At 45.0% G+C, this 20,904-nt stretch overlaps 1 protein-coding gene across 2 annotated transcripts in view; it reads left to right on the forward strand.

The window, feature by feature from the left end:
• LOC120979406 (dimethylaniline monooxygenase [N-oxide-forming] 2-like) overlaps positions 1–20,904 on the forward strand; it is a 91,138-nt gene that overhangs the window by 43,925 nt on the left and 26,309 nt on the right. For both annotated transcript variants that reach the window (XM_040408144.1, XM_040408145.1), the window contains one exon: positions 1,802–1,990. In XM_040408144.1, coding sequence (XP_040264078.1) covers positions 1,802–1,990 — 189 coding nt within the window. The remainder of the gene's footprint in view (positions 1–1,801; positions 1,991–20,904) is intronic.

Raw genomic sequence — 20,904 nt, forward strand, 5'->3', positions numbered from 1 at the left:
ACCCAGGGCCACGGCCTCTGCATGCACCATCAGCATCACGGCCACTTCCCTATCCCTTACTGCTCGCCTTCTTAATATTAAATGTTATATATGCTTGAAAGTATGTCACACGTATAGTAGAGTAGGATTTGTAAGTGTATGCGCAAAAAAATTTAAAAAGGTATTTGGGATGGGGAAACGTCACACAGGAGAAATACTGCAGATAATGTCGCTGATGTCATCAGCGGCTAATATAAAATTACAGGGAATGTCACAGGTATTTGGGATGTGGAAATGTTACAAAGGAGAAATACCGCAGATAATGTCGCTGATGTCACCAGCATCTAATAAAAAATTACAGGGAATGTCACAGGTATTTGTGTTGTGGAAACGTCACACAGGAGATATACCGCAGATAATGTCAATGCTGTCACCAGTGGCTAATAAAAAATTACATGGAATGTCACAGGTATTTTGGATGTGGAAACATTACACAGGAAAAATACTGCAGATAATGTCGCTGATGTCAGCAGCGGCTAATAAAAAATTACAGGGAATTTCACAGGTATTTGGGATGTGGAAACGTTACACAGGAAATGTACCCCAGGTAATGTTACTGTCCGCAGCGGACACCGTCTATGGAAAAAGTACACTGGATGTCACAGATATTTTTGGGATGCGCACATGTTACACAGGAGAGATAATGTTGCTGTCTGCAGCGGCCAAACTATTGCACGCTATTTAGCACAGGATGCGCTAAAAATAGATATTGCTGCACACACAATAGTCCTTAAAATAACTTTTGGGTCTGTAAAGTTTTAGCAATTTAGCGCAGGTTGCGCTAAAATATATATATTGCTGCTGCCACACACAACAATAGTTCTTAAAAGGACTTTAGGATTTCTGACAAGTTTTTAAACGTAAAATTTTAATTTTTTCACTCCCTAGACTATCTTTTCCTTCTTCAGCACAGCTCTCCCTGACTAAGGCCTCTTTCACACTACCGTATGGCTATTTCAGTGTTTTGCGGTCCGTTTTTCACGGATCCGTTGTTCCGTTTTTTGTTTCCGTTTCTGTTCCGTTTTTCCATTCCGTTTTTCCGTATGGCATATACAGTATACAGTAATTACATAGAACAAATTGGGCTGGGCATAACATTTTCAATAGATGGTTCCGCAAAAAACAGATACGGAAGACATACGGATGCATTTCCGTATGCATTCCGTTTTTTTGCGGACCCATTGACTTTAATGGAGCCACGGAACGTGATTTGCGGCCAAATATAGGACATGTTTTATCTTTGCACGAAACGGAGATACGGAAACGGAATGCATACAGAGTACATTCCGTTTTTTTTTTGCGGACCCATTGAAATGAATGGTTCCTTATACGGAATGCAAAAAACGGCCCGCAAAACGGAAAAAAAACCTGTAGTGTGAAAGAGGCCTAACAGTGAGCTGAACACTTTTCATCAGGTGCTATATAGCACCCGATGACGCGTTCCGGCCAACCAATAACTGTAATGCCAGTAACCAACATGGCTACGGCATTACAGTGAAGGGCAGTACTTACCTGCACATTTATTGGCTGGCGGGGAGGAGACTCGAGCATTGCGCTCGATCATATGCGGAATTCGGCCGAATACAGCCATGTGCCGAGCATCGAGATGATCGAGCTGAACTGGTGTTTGGCCGAGCATGCTCAATCAACACTAGTAAGCAGCCTTATAACGTTGGTGCTGCAGTTTTAATTGGGTTGTACACAATGAAGTGTGGGTTCTCTGCTTGTATCTTCTAAATGTTTACCATTGTCATTCCTATAGGAAACTGTGGAAGAAGACAGGGCTAGCATTTATAAATCAGTTTTCACAAATACTTCCAAAGAGATGATGTGCTACAGTGATTTCCCAATGCCTGAAGATTTTCCTGTATACCTGCATCATTCCAATATCTTAGAATACCTTCACCTGTATGCAGAACACTTTAACCTCAGTAAATACATTCATTTTCAGGTAACTCCCAAAAGGAATTGTCCAGTGCTTAGAACAACATATTAAATATTTTGTCTCATCACACCCTTTGTTATTTCAAATGCATATTTAAAAAATAAATGTAAAAAATTAAGCATTTACTAGCAGGTGATGGAGAGTGCCACTCCAAAGTATTGGAGTATGAGTGAAGGTCCAGCAGGATTCCACTGCTGTGAACCCAGAAGCAATCCACACTCCGAAAGGCCGCATGCACACGACCGTGCTGTTTTTTGCGGTCCGGGCATAAATATAAATGCCTATTCTTGTGCGCAAAGCGCGGAAAATATTTTTTTAGTGGGGCCGCGGAACGGAGCAACGGATGCGGACCGCACACGGAGTGCTGTCCGCATCTTTTGTGGTCCCATTGAAGTGAATGGGTCTGCATCCGAGCCGCCAAAACAGCGGCTCGGATGCGGACCCAAACAACGGTCGTGTGCATGAGGCCAAAGAAGTAGGACAGAACACTTTGTTACCTTGTGTACAGCTCAGCTGTTCATCCAATAAAAACAATCCAAACAGAAAAGAATACAGTACACCACCTATGTTTTGGAGCGTACAGCTTGCCCTTACTCATGGTTACACCCACACTTGTAACCATGAGTAAAGGCGAGCTATAGACTCGAAATGAGTAAGTTGTGTATCCTTTGCTGTTTGGATTGTTTTTTACTGGATGAAATAAGGCTACTTTCACATTAGCGTTTTTCCCTTTCAGGTATTGAGATCCATCATAGGTTCTCAATAGCGGAGGAGAACGCTTCAGTTTTGTCCCTGTTCATTGCCAATGGGGGCAAAACTAAACAGAACAGAGTGCACCGTTCCCATGCCGGACAGAAAAACGCTGTAAGCAACGTTTTTGAGTGTGTCATGGGATGCGGAGCAAGACAGATCCAGCATAAAACACAATGTAAGTCAATAAAGCTGGATCTGTTTTCTCGGACACAAAAGAAAACGGATCTTGCGCCCATTGACTTGCAATGGTTTTAGTCCCGGATCCATCATGGACATTTCAGAGATAATACAACCAGATCCATTCTTAATACATGCAGCCGGTTGTATTATCCTAACGGAAGCGCTATTGCTGATCCTTGACGGATCCAGCAAGAACGCAATTGTGAAAGTAGCCTAAAGACTGCATTTATCTGTAAATTGGATGCTGGAATATACTCTTCTTTGGTTTTGTCGGTCTGGGTCTGGGTCTGCAGACATTTCACACATCGCAGTGGAGCCAGCAGGTGAGCTGTAATTTTTGACTCATAGATCCCTTGTAGACTTGTGTATATTAAAAAAATGCAAAGCTGCCTATTCTCTAAAAAAATTTATGTAATTATTAAAACAGGAATACCTATTTAAGGCTACTTTCACACTAGCATTTTTGCTTCCATTACTGATAATACAACCATCTGCATCCGTTATGAATGGATCCGGTTGTATTTTCTTTAACATACCCAAGACGGATCCGTCATGAACTCCATTGAAAGTCAATGGGGGACGGATCCATGTTCTATTGTGTCAGAGAAAACGGATCCGTCCCAATTGACTTGCATTGTGGGTCATGACGGATCCAATGGATCCGTTTTGCTCCGCATCCCAGGATGGAAAGAAAACAACAGCTTGCTGCGGTTTGCTCTCCAGTATGAGAAAGCAACCAAATGGAACGGAATGCATTTTGGAGCATTCCCTTCTGCTCAGTTATGTTTTGTCCCCATTGACAATGAATGGGGACAAAACGGAAGCATTTTTTTCCTGTATTGAGACCCTATGACGGATCTCTATTCCGGAAAAGAGAGATGCTAGTGTGAAATTAGACTAAGTTGATCATCCATTATATGACGGTTGATGTTGGGAGATTACCTCAATTGAATTTCTTGCCCATAGGCAACCACCAACCTTGACTCTGCTATGTGTGTTGTAGAATCTATATATTATATATGGCTCCAACTTTTATGACTACTGTGTTTAACAAATTATATTCTCCACACCAAAATTATAAATATACAGTACATAATGAATCCAAATATATATTTTATTAATTTCATATCAAATAACATTTAAAAGTTAGTAGCAGCGTCGGACACACATGTGCATTTCTTATTTTAAAGAGGTTATGCATGGGTTTGTGGGGATGACGTGATGACGTAGGCGTGCTGCGTCGCGTCCTCCTCCCCTTCTCCTAACTCACCACGCCGCACACCCCCCTCTGCCGGGCGGAATAAGCTAAGTGCTGGAGGTGGTTTGCGCAGCCAGGGGGGTGCATTTTAATAACGGGTCCCTGATCGGTGCTTCGTGACTTGATGGTGTGACGGTTCCTTCGGGCTTCTGCTAGCCTTTCCGTCCCTTGCTTCCGGTGGATCTTCAGATGCCTTAGCCTTGTGTCCTCCTCTCCTTATATGCCTAACCTGACACCCTTCTGTGTCCAGGATATGCCTCTGTGTTCTTCCTGCTGATGTCCAGGTATAGGCGGCTCCCTCTCCGTCCTCCGGGTTTCCCTGTTGTTGGCTCCTGTGCTGCTTCTTTGGGGACTAGTGCTGGACCCATGTTGGAACCTCTTGAGTGAACTGCTGCGGTTTTCCGGTTATTAAACGAAGACCGGTGAGACCAGTCCTTATTGGGCCTATTTTTTTTCATTTTTTTGTTTGTTTTTTTGCTCTGTGTGAATGCTTCCTTTTTTAGATCTTTCTACTGTCTCATGGTGCCCCTCCCCTCCCCCGGACTAATATAAAATGCGAGAGCAGAAAAAAAGGAAGAAGAGAGTAAAGAGAGGGGAGAAGGGGAAGAAAGAGAAGGGAAAAAAAGGAGAGAAGAAGGAAGAAGAAAAAGAGAAGAGGAAAAAAAAGTGCGGAAAGGGGAGAAGGAGAGGGAAGAAAAAGAAGGAAGAAGGAGAGAGAAATCTAATGTGATGACAAGAGCAGGAGCAGGTCAAAAAGGGATGTTTGATTCCAATGTTAAAAAAATGCTGCACTTAGAGTGGAAGAAGTAGCAGATAATTATTCTCAGGAGGAGGGGGCGGAGAGAGAGGATATAAATGATTCGCCTATTATTGAATCCGCCCCGCTAAAAGAAATTTTGGTGGCGGTTAAACTTGGGGCAATCCAGTCTGATGTGATCCTGATAAGGGAGGACGTCTCAAAGATACGGGACAGAGTTACAACCATAGAAAAATCTATGGGGGCCCGGGAGATTGAAGCAAATACATTAAAATCCGAGATTTTCACCCTGAGTACAGATGTGAATACTCTTAAAAGAAAAGTGGTGGATTTGGAGGACCAGTCGAGGCGATGCAATGTGAGAATTATAGGTCTACCTGAAGGCGCAGAAGGGAAAAGTGCAGCTTAAATGATACAGACCTTAATTTTGGAGAAATTTGGAAAGGAACATTTTTCACCATTATTTTTCAGGATGGCCAGAGCAGTTAGCACACAGCTGACACTCTGCTTGAAACAACTGACATCGGTGCTGGCACTGATGGCAATCGTTTAACCCCTTCCATGCTGTGGTCCATAGGGACCGCTGTATGGTAAGGGTTAACAGGGAGGGAGCTTCCTCCCTCTCCCATGGGGCCACTGCTGTGCCGTTTCAGTGACCCCATGCTTGACGGGTTCACAGAGGCAGGGGGCTCCCTCCCTCCCCCTGTGGCAGCTGTCCAGATGGTTACCCTGGCAACCGGATGCCATTACAGGCTTCCGGCTTGCCATGGTATAGCTAAGGCTGATCAGCCTCCTGCTAAAGGCAGGTGGCTGATCAAGCTGTGTAAATTCACAATACGCTGCAGTACACTATATAGTGTGATTCAGTGTATTATAGAGGCATCAGACCCACTGGATCTGCAAGAACCAAGTGGATCTGGGTCAAAAAAAAATAAAACAAAGTGGAAAAAAGTAAAAAAAATTAAATATATATAAAAAAAATTCTTATAGCATCACATTAATAATTGATTAAACATTTAACCCCTTAAGGACACGGCCATATTTCACCTTAAGGACCAGGCCATTTTTTGCAAATCTGACCAGTGTCACTTTATGTGTGAATAACTTTAAAACGCTTTTACTTATCCAGGCCATTCTGAGATCGTTTTTTCGTCACATATTGTTCTTCATGACAGTGGTAAAATGGAGTAAAAAAAAATCATTTTTATTTATTAAAAAAATACAAAATTTACCAAAAATGTCGAAAAAATTTGCAAGTTTCCAAATTTCAATTTCTCTACTTTTATAATAGATAGTAATACCTCCAAAAATAGTTATTATTTTACATTCCCCATATGTCTACTTTATGTTTGGATCATTTTGGGAATGCCATTTTATTTTTTGGGGACGTTACAAGGCTTAGAAGTAAGCAAATCTTGACATTTTTCAGAAAATTTCTAAAACCCACTTTTTCAGGACCAGTTCAGGTCTGAAGTCACTTTGTGAGGCTTACATAATAGAAACCACCCAAAAATGACCCCATTTTACAAACTACACCCCTCAAGGTACCGTATTTTTCACCCTATAAGACGCACCGGCCCATAAGACGCACCTAGGTTTTTGGGGAGGAAAATAAGAAAAAATATTTTTTTAACTAAAAGGTTTGCTTTTGGTGGGTTTGGAACTAATGGTGGTCTGTGGATGGCACTATTACTGGGGATTAGTGTTGAGCGCGAATATTCGAATATCGAATTTTTTTTGCGAATATCGGCACTTCGATAATTTGCGAATATTTCGAATATAGTGCTATAAATTCGATATTTCGAATATTCTTTTTTTTTTTTTTTTTTTATTGTTATATTTTTTTCTTTCCCACCTCCCAAAAGTAGTTCTTACCTGTCCTTAGGATTCCTGGCTTCCTGGCTGCTCTAGTCAGTGCCCGTTGCCGCTTCTGACGACTTCCGTGCTCATGGAGCATCCCCATCACCATGGGAACGTCTCCATACTAGAATGTACTGTCGGATTTGAGAATTACGTTGAAATCGCAATTCGATTAATTCAAGTTATAATAATCGAATTTAGATTTCAACTTAGCACTGCTATATTCAATATTCGTTAATTCTAGCCTAATATGGAATATAGCAGTGCTAAGTTGAAATCGAAATTCGATTATTATAACTTGAATTAATTGCATTGCTATTTCAACTTAGACCTGGTTTACTATGGTTGGCTTGGTAGAATTAGCGAATATGACGAATGTATTCGTCATATTCCGCAAAACGAAGATAACGAAGTATTCTACATCTTCGTTTTAGCTCCATATTCGTCAACTTCGCTAATTCTAGCAATCAAATAGGAAAGTTGACTATAGAGACAGCTAAGTTTAATTCGCTATGCGATTATATTACTTTGCTTTTTAAAAAAAAAATTGAATAGTTAAATGCTTGATTATTATAATGATACTATTTATAAAAAAAAGAAAAAAGAAAAGTAATATAATCGCATAGCGAATTAAACACAGCTGTCTCTATAGTCAACCTTCCTATTTGATTGCTAGAATTAGCGAAGTTGACGAATAGGTAGCTAAAACGAAGAATTGGAATACTTCGTTATCTTCGTTTTGAGGAATATGACGAATACATTCGTCATATTCGCTAATTCTACCAAAGCCAACCATAGTAAACCAGGTCCAAGTTGAAATAGCAATTCGATTAATTCAAGTTATAATAATCGAATTGCGATTTCAACTTAGCACTGCTATATTCCATATTCGTTAATTCTAGCCTAATATGGAATATAGCAGTGCTAAGTTGAAATCGCAATTCAATTATTATTACTTGAATTAATCGAATTGCTATTTCAACTTGGACCTGGTTTACTATGGTTGGCTTGGTAGAATTAGCGAATATGACGAATGTATTCGTCATATTCCTCAAAACAAAGATAACTAAGTAGTCTACATCTTCGTTTTAGCTACCTATTCGTCAACTTCGCTAATTCTAGCAATCAAATAGGAAGGTTGACTATAGAGACAGCTGTGTTTAATTCCATATGCGATTATATTACTTAGTTTTTTTTTTTTTTTATAAATAGAATCATTATAATAATCAAGCATTTAACTATTCCATTTTTAAAAAAAAAAAGCAAAGTAATATAATCGCATAGCGAATTAAACTTAGCTGTCTCTATAGTCAACTTTCCTATTTGATTGCTAGAATTAGCGAAGTTGACGAATAGGTAGCTAAAACGATGATGTAGAATACTTCGTTATCTTCGTTTTGAGGAATATGACGAATACATTCGTCATATTTGCTAATTCTAGATATCAAACCAATAGGAAAGTAGCCTTAAGTTAAAATCGCAATACGCGATTATATAAATCGCATAATAATCGCGATAACTAGAATAATGATGAATATTCGATTTCGACGAATATGAAACTAATATTCTATCGAATATTCGCGAATTTAGTCAAAATCGAATATGGCACCTGCCGCTCATCACTACTGGGGATCTGTGGATGGCACTGTTATGGGGGGATCTGTGAAGGACACTGTTATGGGGGGATATGGGGATGGCACTGTTATGGTGGATCTGTGGATGACGCACTGTTATGGGGGGATCTGTGGATGATGCACTGTTATGGGGGGATCTGTGGATGATGCACTGTTATGGGGGATCTGTGGATGACGCACTGTTATGGGGGATCTGTGGATGACGCACTGTTATGGGGGGATCTGTGGATGACGCACTGTTATGGGGGGATCTGTGGATGACGCACTGTTATGGGGGGATCTGTGGATGACGCACTGTTATGGGGGGATCTGTGGATGACGCACTGTTATGGGGGGATCTGTGGATGACGCACTGTTATGGGGGGGATCTGTGACGGACACTGTTACAGGGGGGATCTGTGGGTGGCACTGTTATGGGGGATCTTTGGGTGGCACTGTTATATATGTGCCATCCACAGACCCCCCCAGCCCATAACAGTGCCATCCACAGACCCCCCCAGCCCATAACAGTGCCATCCACAGACCCCCCACCCCTTAACTGGGACATCCACGGATGCTCCCCATAAAACTGTCATCCACAGACCCCCCCCCCCCGCCGCTCCAGTGCCGCAGTATACAAATATAAAATGTCTCATTCAATTAAAAGTGATTAAACATGCCCCCTCACTCCTAATATTACCGTACATCCTAACAGCTTCTGTACAATGCACGCAGGCCGGACGGCCGGCGCGTCACTCACTGACGTCACTTGCCTGCGCTGCCTGCTTCATTCATAAAGTAGGCGGCGCAGGCACGTGACATCAGGGAGTTACGCTGCCGCCCGCCCGGCCTGCCTGCCTGCATTCTACAGAAGCTGTTAGGATGTACGGTAATATTAGGAGTGGGGGGGCATGTTTAATCACTTTTAATTGAATAAGACATTTTATATTTGTATAGTGCAGCACTGGAGCGGCGGGGCTATAGTACAGTGACTGCACCGCCCCGCCGCAATTGCCGGCCCCCAGCTCCTCCTCCCAGTCCCTCCCCGCTCTCGCTATCATCGCAGCCTGCGATGTAAAACTGTCAGCATTCGCCCCATAAGACGCAGGGGCATTTTTCCCCCATTTTATATAGCTGAAGAGGGAGGAGCTTACACTTTGTGTGATTAGTGTCTACCTCCTAGCGGCAACAGCTATATACATGGTCAAAGCCTGTGTCCCCCAATGAACGGAAGAGAAACCAGATTTTTTAACGGTAAGTACAAAAATCTAGTTTTTCTTAACTTTTTTGTGGTAGTGGCGGGGTGCAGGAGGGGGGGAGGAGTGGTCTTGGGTAAGAGATCTGGTGCAGTAATGTGGCGGATCAAGTGGTTTGGGGGGGTTTATGGAATGGATTGCAGTGCATCTCTTTGGAGGAAGGGATGGGAGGTTGGGAGCTTGAATAGTTTTCTTATCTGGGAATCTATCGATTTGATGTTGATTAAAATCTGAACTTGGAATGTTCAGGGTTTGGGGAATAAGCTAAAAAGACTGGCGGTTCTTGATTTGGTACAGAGACATCTACCAGCCATTGTTTGCTTAGTTGAAACTCATCTCACTGAGGAAACGGTTAGACGGATCATTAGGGAATGGGCCAGACAGATTTATCACTCCACCTTTTCTAGTTATTCTAGATGAGTGACAGTGTTAGTTCATAATCAGATTGATTTTGTCTGCCCGGCATCCTCTATTGATAAGCAAGGTAGATTTGTATTTCTCTATGGAAAACTAGCTGGCACACTATGTACTTTGGCATTTGTTTATATTCCCCCACCCTTTTCTTTATATGTACTTAATTGTTTGTTAACCTTTATGGAGCAATGGCCTGAATGTCCTTCGATAGTTAATAGGGACTTTAATTCTGTCATTATTCCAGAAACCGATAGGATCTCAATGGGGGAAGACATCTATACCCATGCACAAGGATCCCCCTTGGCACAATTTTGTTTGGAATCAGGCTTTACAGATGTATAGGGTTATTTAGGAAAGGGGAAAAGAGCGTATTCTTGTGAAAGTAAATCTGGAAATTCTATGTCTAGGATAGATCTGGCCTTGATAAATAAAAACTATCTTAGATGTATAAAGCAGATAAATGAAGAGGCCAGGGCTTTATCGGACCATGTACCATTTGCTCTGGAAGTATCCATGATTGATAATAAATATTGGGTAGGACCCCTATTTAGACTAAACCCCCATTGGATTTCTCATAATGGATAACCACAAAATGATGGAACGGGAGTTTGTCCGTTTTTGGGATATTAATTATAATTCAGCAAAAATCCAATTGGTATGGGGTGCCTTTAAGGCATTTATGAGGGGCCTATTTGTTAGTAACATTTTCAACTTGAGAAAGGGGTATGGTATGAAAGAGAGGGAACTAAGGGCTCTTTCACACTTGCGTTATTGTCTTCCGGCATAGAGTTCCGTCGTCGGGACTCTATGCCGGAAGAATACTGATCAGGATTATCCTAATGCATTCTGAATGGAGAGTAATCCGTTCAGGATGCATCAGGATGTCTTCAGTTCCGGTACGGAACGTTTTTTGGCCGGAGAAAATACCGCAGCATGCTGCGCTTTTTGCTCCGGCCAAAAATCCTGAAGACTTGCCGCAAGGCCGGATCCGGGATCAATGCCCATTGAAAGGCATTGATCCGGATCCGGCCTTAAGCTAAACGTCGTTTCGGCGCATTGCCGGACCCGACGTTTAGCTTTTTCTGAATAGTTACCATGGCTACCGGGACGCTAAAGTCCTGACAGCCATGGTAAGTGTAGCGGGGAGCAGGGGAGCAGCATACTTACCGTCCGTGCGGCTCCCCGGGCGCTCCAGAGTGACGTCAGGGCGCCCCAAGCGCATGGATCACGTGATCACATGGATCACGTCATCCATGCGCATGGGGCGCTCTGACGTCATTCTGGAGCGCCCGGGGAGCCGCACGGACTGTAAGTATACCGCTCCCCCGCTCCCCGCTCCTACTATGGCAACCAGGACTTTAATAGCGTCCTGGGTGCCATAGTAACACTGAAAGCATTTGGAAGACGGTTCCGTCTTCAAATGCTTTCAGTACACTTGCGTTGTTACGGATCCGGCAGGCACCTCCGGCAACGGAAGTGCATGCCGGATCCCAACAACGCAAGTGTGAAAGAGGCCTAAAAGAGTTAGCTGTAAGTGCTATGGAGGAATTTTCCAGGAATAAAATGAAAATTGTTGCCTCACATGTGGTTGCCGCTGGCAACATGTTTGTGCTTGGCAGCTTGCTGCAATCTGCATGCGGTTGCACCTGGCAACCTGTCTTTGTAGGTGTGCCTTTTTTTATATGTTTGGTGTGCACAAAGTTTGGGTGTGTGCACTGTGATAGTTTCCCTTCACTTGTGGCTGCCCCAGGCAACGTGTTGTATTCTGTACATGTGGTGGCAGTGTCTCGGTCTTCTGGCTGACTCCCAGGACACGGTTGCCACGCATGTCGTTGCCTGTGGTAACAGCTGCAGTGTGACAATGGTTTGTACACTTCCCCTGTATGTGGCTGTTTTCCCTTGCCTGGTCTAGGAAGGGTTAAATCCCTTCTGTGTGTGTAAACACTGGGTGTGTCTGTGTGGGTGTGGCTACTTGGGCCTATATAGCCTCTGCTGAGAGCAGTAGTCTGAGGGGTACTTCAGCCATGGTCTGCTGGAGTCATCCTCCTACTTTATACCATCTGCCAGTGAGGGCCACCCTTGTGGTCATAGATGTTTATACATTAAGTTGATGTTGTATACCTTTTGTTATTTAATGCAGCTATGGATCTAGGTTCCGGTCTGTATGTGTGTTGGCTGTGTCCTTTTAAGTATGGTTTGGACATCAGCGTGTCAGCACAGGGATCCAGTCAGCAAGGCTGTGGCAGGTAGGTGGAACTAGTGCAGTTCACCTGCCATATCCATAGATCTGTTTTTGGTACCCCTTTTCCTTGCAGCTTGGCCAGTGAGACTCCTGTTCCTCCGTGCCTAGGAGGAACAGGTAGTCTTACCCTGCTCCTTGTTCCAGGGCAATACTGAGGGCTAGCAGGGATAACTAGGTTCCGGTGTATGAGCCCTCCCACCATCAGGGTTGGCTCATATGGTTAGGAGTAGAGTTGAGCGAAAACCTGGATGTTCGGGTTCGAGAAGTTCGGCCGAACTTCCCGTAAATGTTCGGGTTCGGGATCCGAACCCGAACCGAACTTCGTCCCGAACCCGAACCCCATTGAAGTCAATGGGGACCCGAACTTTTGGGCACTAAAAAGGCTGTAAAACAGCCCAGGAAAGAGCTAGAGGGCTGCAAAAGGCAGCAACATGTAGGTAAATCCCCTGCAAACAAATGTGGATAGGGAAATGAATTAAAATAAAAATTAAAAAAATAAAAATGAACCAATATCAATTGGACAGAGGACCCATAGCAGAGAATCTGGCTTCACGTCAGCAGAGAATCAGTCTCTTCATGCCATAGCAAAGAATCTGGCTTCATGTCAGCAGAGAATCAGTCTCTTCATGCCATAGCAGAGAATCTGGCTTCACGTCACCCACCACTGGAACAGGCCACTGTCACACATTTAGGCCCCGGCACCCAGACAGAGGAGAGCGGTCCCGTAACAGAGAATCTGGCCTTATGTCAGCGCAGAATCTGTCTTCATGTCATAGCAGAGAATCAGGCTTCACGTCACCCACCACTGGAACAGGCCACTGTCACACATTTAGGCCCAGGCACCCAGGCAGAGGAGAGAGGTCCCGTAACAGAGAATCTGGCCTTATGTCAGCGCAGAATCTGTCTTCATGTCATAGCAGAGAATCAGGCTTCACGTCACCCACCACTGGAACAGGCCACTGTCACACATTTAGGCCCAGGCAGAGGAGAGAGGTCCCGTAACAGAGAATCTGGCCTTATGTCAGCGCAGAATCTGTCTTCATGTCATAGCAGAGAATCAGGCTTCACGTCACCCACCACTGGAACAGGCCACTGTCACACATTTAGGCCCAGGCACCCAGGCAGAGGAGAGAGGTCCCGTAACAGAGAATCTGGCCTTATGTCAGCGCAGAATCTGTATTCATGTCATAGCAGAGAATCAGGCTTCACGTCACCCACCACTGGAACAGGCCACTGTCACACATTTAGGCCCCGGCACCCAGACAGAGGAGAGCGGTCCCGTAACAGAGAATCTGGCCATATGTCAGCGCAGAATCTGTCTTCATGTCATAGCAGAGAATCAGGCTTCACGTCACCCACCACTGGAACAGGCCACTGTCACACATTTAGGCCCCGGCACCCAGACAGAGGAGAGGTTCATTCAACTTTGGGTTGCCCCGCAATATAATGGTAAAATGAAATTAAAAATAGTATTGAATGAGGAAGTGCCCTGGAGTACAATAATATATTGTTAAGGGGAGGTAGTTAATATCTAATCAGCACAAGGGATGGACAGGTCCTGTGGGATCCATGCCTGGTTCATTTTTATGAACGTCAGCTTGTCCACATTGGCTGTAGACAGGCGGCTGCGTTTGTCTGTAATGACGGCCCCTGCCGTGCTGAATACACGTTCAGACAAAACGCTGGCCGCCGGGCAGGCCAGCACCTCCAAGGCATAAAAGGCTAGCTCTGGCCACGTGGACAATTTGGAGACCCAGAAGTTGAATGGGGGCCGAACCATCAGTCAGTACGTGGAGGGGTGTGCACAGGTACTGTTCCACCATGTTAGTGAAATGTTGCCTCCTGCTAACACGTTCCGTATCAGGTGGTGGTGCACTTAGCTGTGGCGTGTTGACAAAACTTTTCCACATCTCTGCCATGCTAACCCTGCCCTCAGAGGAGCTGGGCGTGACACAGCTGCGTTGGCGACCTTTTGCTTCTCCTCTGCCTTCGCCTTGGGCTTCCACTGGTTCCCCTGTGACATTTGGGAATGCTCTCAGTAGCGCGTCTACCAACGTGCGCTTGTACTCGCGCATCTTCCTATCACGCTCCAGTGTAGGAAGTAAGGTGGGCACATTGTCTTTGTACCGGGGATCCAGCAGGGTGGCAACCCAGTAGTCCGCACACAATAAAATGTGGGCAACTCTGCTGTCGTTGCGCAGGCACTGCAGCATGTAGTCGCTCATGTGTGCCAGGCTGCCCAGAGGTAAGGACAAGCTGTCCTCTGTGGGAGGCGTATCTTCATCGTCCTGTGTTTCCCCCCAGCCACGCACCAGTGATGGGCCCGAGCTGCTTTGGGTGCCACCCCGCTGTGAACATGCTTCATCCTCATCCTCCTCCACCTCCTCCTCATCCTCGTCCTCCTCGTCCTCCAGTAGTGGGCCCTGTCTGGCCACATTTGTACCTGGCCTCTGGTGTTGCAAAGAACCTCCCTCTGAGTCACTTCGAAGAGACTGGCCTGAAAGTGCTAAAAATGACCCCTCTTCCTCCTCTTCCTCCTGGGCCACCTCCTCTTCCATCATCGCCCTAAGTGTTTTCTCAAGGAGACATAGAAGTGGTATTGTAACGCTGATAACAGCGTCATCGCCATTGGCCATGTTGGTGGAGTACTCGAAACAGCGCAACAGGGCACACAGGTCTCGCATGGAGGCCCAGTCATTGGTGGTGAAGTGGGTCTGATCCGCAGTGCGACTGACCCGTGCGTGCTGCAGCTGAAACTCCACTATGGCCTGCTGCTGCTCGCACAGTCTGTCCAGCATATGCAAGGTGGAGTTCCACCTGGTGGGCACGTCGCATATGAAGCGGTGAGCGGGAAGGCCGAAGTTACGCTGTAGCGCAGACAGGCGAGCAGCGGCAGGGTGTGAACGCCGGAAGCGCGAACAGACGGCCCGCACTTTATGCAGCAGCTCTGACATGTCGGGGTAGTTGCGAATGAACTTCTGCACCACCAAATTCAGCACATGCGCCAGGCAAGGGATGTGCGTCAAACCGGCTAGTCCCAGAGCTGCAACGAGATTTCGCCCATTATCGCACACCACCAGGCCGGGCTTGAGGCTCACCGGCAGCAACCACTCGTCGGTCTGTTGTTCTATACCCCGCCACAACTCCTGTGCGGTGTGGGGCCTGTCCCCCAAACATATGAGTTTCAGAATGGCCTGCTGACGTTTACCCCGTGCTGTGCTGAAGTTGGTGGTGAAGGTGTGTGGCTGACTGGATGAGCAGGTGGAAGAAGAGGAGGAGGAAGCTGAGTAGGAGGAGGAGGAGACAGGAGGCAAAGAATGTTGCCCTGCAATCTCCGCCTGGGGCCCAGCCGCCACTACATTTACCCAGTGTGCAGTTAGGGAGATATAGCGTCCCTGGCCGTGCTTACTGGTCCACGTATCTGCGGTTAGGTGGACCTTGCCACAGATGGCGTTGCGCAGTGCACACTTGATTTTATCGCCACTTGTTTGTGCAGGGAAGGCACGGCTCTCTTGGAGAAGTAGTGGCGGCTGGGAACAACATACTGTGGGACAGCAAGTGACATGAGCTGTTTGAAGCTGTGTGTGTCCACCAGCCTAAATGACAGCATTTCATAGGCCAGTAGTTTAGAAATGCTGGCATTCAGGGCCAGGGATCGAGGGTGGCTAGGTGAGAATTTACGCTTTCTCTCAAATGTTTGTGAGATGGAGAGCTGAACGCTGCCGTGTGACATGGTTGAGATGCTTGGTGACGCAGGTGGTGGTGTTGGTGGTACATCCCATGTTTGCTGGGCAGCAAGTGCCAACGTTCCTCCAGAGGCAGAGGAAGAGGCCGAGGCGGCGGCGGCAGCAGCAGCAGAAGAGGCCGAGGCGGCAGCAGCAGAAGAGGTAGCAGGGGGAGCCTGAGTGACTTCCTTGTTTTTAAGGTGTTTACTCCACTGCAGTTCATGCTTTGCATGCAGGTGCCTGGTCATGCAGGTTGTGCTAAGGTTCAGAACGTTAATGCCTCGCTTCAGGCTCTGATGGCACAGCGTGCAAACCACTCGGGTCTTGTCGTCAGCACATTGTTTGAAGAAGTGCCATGCCAGGGAACTCCTTGAAGCTGCCTTTGGGGTGCTCGGTCCCAGATGGCGGCGGTCAGTAGCAGGCGGAGTCTCTTGGCGGCGGGTGTTCTGATTTTGCCCACTGCTCCCTCTTTTGCTACGCTGTTGGCTCGGTCTCACTACTGCCTCTTTCTCCGAACTGTGAAAGTCAGTGGCACGACCTTCATTCCATGTGGGGTCTAGGACCTCATCGTCCCCTGCATCGTCTTCCACCCAGTCTTGATCCCTGACCTCCTGTTCAGTCTGCACACTGCAGAAAGACGCAGCAGTTGGCACCTGTGTTTCGTCATCATCAGAGACGTGCTGAGGTGGTATTCCCATGTCCTCATCATCAGGAAAAATAAGTGGTTGTGCGTTAGTGCATTCTATCTCTTCCACCCCTGGGGAAGGGCTGGGTGGATGCCTTTGGGAAACCCTGGCAGCAGAGTCTTCAAACAGCATAAGAGACTGCTGCATAACTTGAGGCTCAGACAGTTTCCCTGATATGCATGGGGGTGATGTGACAGACCGATGGGCTTGGTTTTCATGCGCCATCTGTGCGCTTTCTGCAGAAGACTGGGTGGGAGATAATGTGAACGTGCTGGATCCACTGTCGGCCACCCAATTGACTAATGCCTGTACCTGCTCAGGCCTTACCATCCTTAGAACGGCATAGGGCCCCACCAAATATCGCTGTAAATTCTGCTGGCTACTGGGACCTGACGTAGTTGGTTCACTAGGACGTGTGGCTGTGGCAGAACGGCCACGTCCTCTCCCAGCACCAGAGGGTCCACTAACACCACCACGACCATGTCCGCATCCGCGTCCCTTATTAGATGTTTTCCTCATTGTTCCCGTTCACCACAATTTTGAGAATGGCAAATTTGGGAATGCTTTTTCAACCCAGAACAAAAAGTCTGCTTTTACGGTCACTACAAATAACTTGACCAGCTAAAACTGTGCAGATTTGGTTGAATAGAGATGTGAGAACTGTTTTTTTTTGCGCTGTGTGACAGTTATAGGTTTAATCACAGAATGACACTTCTATCAGCACGCTAGCATGTGTCTTAGGTTTTTCTGAATGACACTATCAATACCTTCAATGTAAGATTTTCTTTTTGGGATAGATTTCAAGTAGGCCTCAAATACCACAAACTAGTTATTTTCAGAATGGCAAATTTGGGAATGCTTTTTCAACCCAGAACAAAAAGTCTGCTTTTACGGTCACTACAAATAACTTGACCAGCTAAAACTGTGCAGATTTGGTTGAATAGAGATGTGAGACCTGTTTTTTTTTGCGCTGTGTGACAGTTATAGGTTTAATCACAGAATGACACTTCCATCAGCACGCTAGCGTGTGTCTTAGGTTTTTCTGAATGACACTATCAATACCTTCAATGTAAGATTTTCTTTTTGGGATAGATTTCAAGTAGGCCTCAAATACCACAAACTAGTTATTTTCAGAATGGCAAATTTGGGAATGCTTTTTCAACCCAGAACAAAAAGTCTGCTTTTTCGGTCACTACAAATAACTTGACCAGCTAAAACTGTGCAGATTTGGTTGAATAGAAATGTCAGGTCTATTTTTTAGGCGCTGGGTGACAGGCTCAACTTGCCCCTGATGTAATATATGGCCAAAAAATAACCACACTGTTGATGGTTAAATGCACTTGGGTGACACAGGCTCAGCCTGCAGCTGATGTAGTATATGGCCAAAAAATAATCAGACTGTTGATGGTTAAATGCACTTGGGTGACACAGGCTCAGCCTGCAGCTGATGTAGTATATGGCCAAAAAATAACCAGACTGTTGATGGTTAAATGCACTTCGGTGACACAGGCTCAGCCTGCAGCTGATGTAGGATATAGCACAAAATAACCACACTATCGATGGTTAAATACACTTGGTGATAGCTCGTGCTGGCGCACCACAAGTCACAAAATGGCTGCCGATCACCCCAGAAAAAAAGTGATCTAAAAACGCTCTGGGCAGCCTCAAAAAAGTGAGCAAGTCAGATCGATCACAGAATGAAGTCTTTTGGAGGAGTTAATCTGCCTAATCTCGCCCTAACGTCGCAGCTGCAACCTCTCCCTATACTGATCATAGCAGAGTGACGTGCGGCGCTACGTGACTCCAGCTTAAATAGAGGCTGGGTCACATGGTGCACTGGCCAATCACAGCCATGCCAATAGTAGGCATGGCTGTGATGGCCTCTTGGGCCAAGTAGTATGACGCTTGTTGATTGGCTGCTTTGCAGCCTTTCAAAAAGCGCCAAGAAAGCTCCGAACACCGAACCCGAACCCGGACTTTTACGAAAATGTTCGGGTTCGTGTCACGGACACCCCCAAAATTCGGTACGAACCCGAACTATACAGTTCGGGTTCGCTCATCCCTAGTTAGGAGTCAGGGTCAGATTAGGGACGCGATAGGAGGTGACCTGCTCCCTAATTCTGTCGTCCTGGCCGAGCAGCCACTAACATCTTCTGGTATCGCACGGCTGAGGGTTTTCCCCATCCTCAGCCGTGACAAAGCCAGGCCTATTCCAATTCCAAGAAATAGCAAGTATTCGTTCACCTGAAAGATTAATTATATGATCAAGAGTCTATAAAAGGAATTTTTGTTAAGTACTTTGCAGATTTGTATAAATCAGATAAGAACATCCCAGATGAAATAATGGATGTATATCTGGATTCTCTCGCCCTACCAGTCCTAACGGATACTCAGAGAATTTCTTGACCATGAATTCTCTCTGCAGGAGTTGGAGGCTGCAATAAAGGCTTGTTTGGGAAACTCCTCCACTGGTTCAGATGGATTCCCATATCAATTTTACCATAAATACAGGGAGGTCATTCTCCCTTGTTTATTGAAGGTATTCATGGAATCATTGGAGGATGGTACCCTTCCAGAATCAATGACAGAATCTGTAATAATATTAATATAAAAAAAAGGCAAGGACCCCTTAGATATGGAGGCATATAGGCCATTTTCTTTATTGAATACCGATCTAAAGCTTCTTTCAAGGGTTCTCGCTACAAGGCTTGCTAAGGTTATTACATCAATTATACATTCGGATCAGAATGGTTTCATCCCTAATAAGGCTACGCATTATAATTTACATCGAGTATTTGCGAATATACAATCTTCGGGGGGGGGGGGGGGGGGGAGGTCTCTTGATCAATCTTGTCTCTTGATGCCTCCAAGGCCTTTGATAGGCTGGAGTGGAGATTCCTCTGGAAGGTTTTGGAAAAAATGAGATTCAGAGCTAGGTTCTTAAACATGATTAAGCTTTTGTATAAGTCCCTCAAGGCCAGGTTGAATATTAATGGGGGCTTGACAGACAGCATTGCACTGAATAGAGGTACCCATCAAGGATGCCCACTTTCCCTATTACTATACGATATATATATCCAGCCTCTTGCTGCTAGGGTAAGGCAAGATTCTGGGATTGAAGAGTTTGGGATACTGGGAAGGGAGGATCGCATTTCCTTATATGCAGATGATGTATTCTTTTTTATACAGAATACTAATATTACACTCCCAAGAATTATTCAAATAGTTAATTCCTTTGGTGAAGTATCAGGTCTTGACATTACTTGGTCAAAAACCACTCTTATGCCCTTAGACAGTTTTCAGATTTTTAATGAGGGGCCCTTGAATATCTTGAAGTTTTCAGATTCCTTTGAATATTTGGGTATGTTGATATCTCCTAATATCGAATATTATTTGCTCCTTAATCTGATTCCAGTGAGAACTAAAACGAGAACCAAAATTGCGATGTGGCTCAGACTTCCTCTACCTAGAGCCGATAAAATATCCCTAATTAAGATGGTGATTCTACCCCGGTTCCACAATATGGATTGAGGATAAATTCTTCAAACTAATTATTAATGATCTAATTTGGGTAAGAAAGTGTGTAAGACTTAAAATTTAACATTTTTATAAACCGAAAAAGAAAAAAAAAGGGAGGGTTGAACCTTCCATATTTTAAGGGTTACTTTATATCCTCACAGTTATGGCTATTTTGTGAATGGAAGAAAAGTCCATTACAGGATCCTCGTGAGCATATCTTCCTATGATAGCATGTTTAGCTTACTGGAATCTGGCCAATTATCTAAAATACAAGAGGATTATAGAGAGGCTGGGAAACTGTTTAGTAAATCCTGGCGTACTATTAGAGGTTGGTTGGGAATAAAGGGATCTTTGGGTTGTACGTCCCTTTGGCATAATCATTATTTACAGGTTCTAGATTAATTGGTAGGGGATCAGTATTGGCAGAAAAATAATATTTTTTAGGTTGCACAGGTAGTGAGGAATAGGGAAATACTTTCATTTTTGGAGTTAGCACAAAGAGAGAATATAATTAATCTATCTTGGTTTAGGTATTTTTTAGTTACGTTCCGCACTGCACAGTGTTAAAGAAAAATCTTTGTTACAGGTAGATACTTCTACACCTTTAAATGATTTAATGGGAAATGGGAATTGCAGGTCACAAGTCTAAGATTGCTT

This window comes from Bufo bufo, chromosome 9 (assembly GCF_905171765.1).
Source record: "Bufo bufo chromosome 9, aBufBuf1.1, whole genome shotgun sequence".
NCBI classification, from domain to species: Eukaryota; Metazoa; Chordata; class Amphibia; order Anura; family Bufonidae; genus Bufo; species Bufo bufo.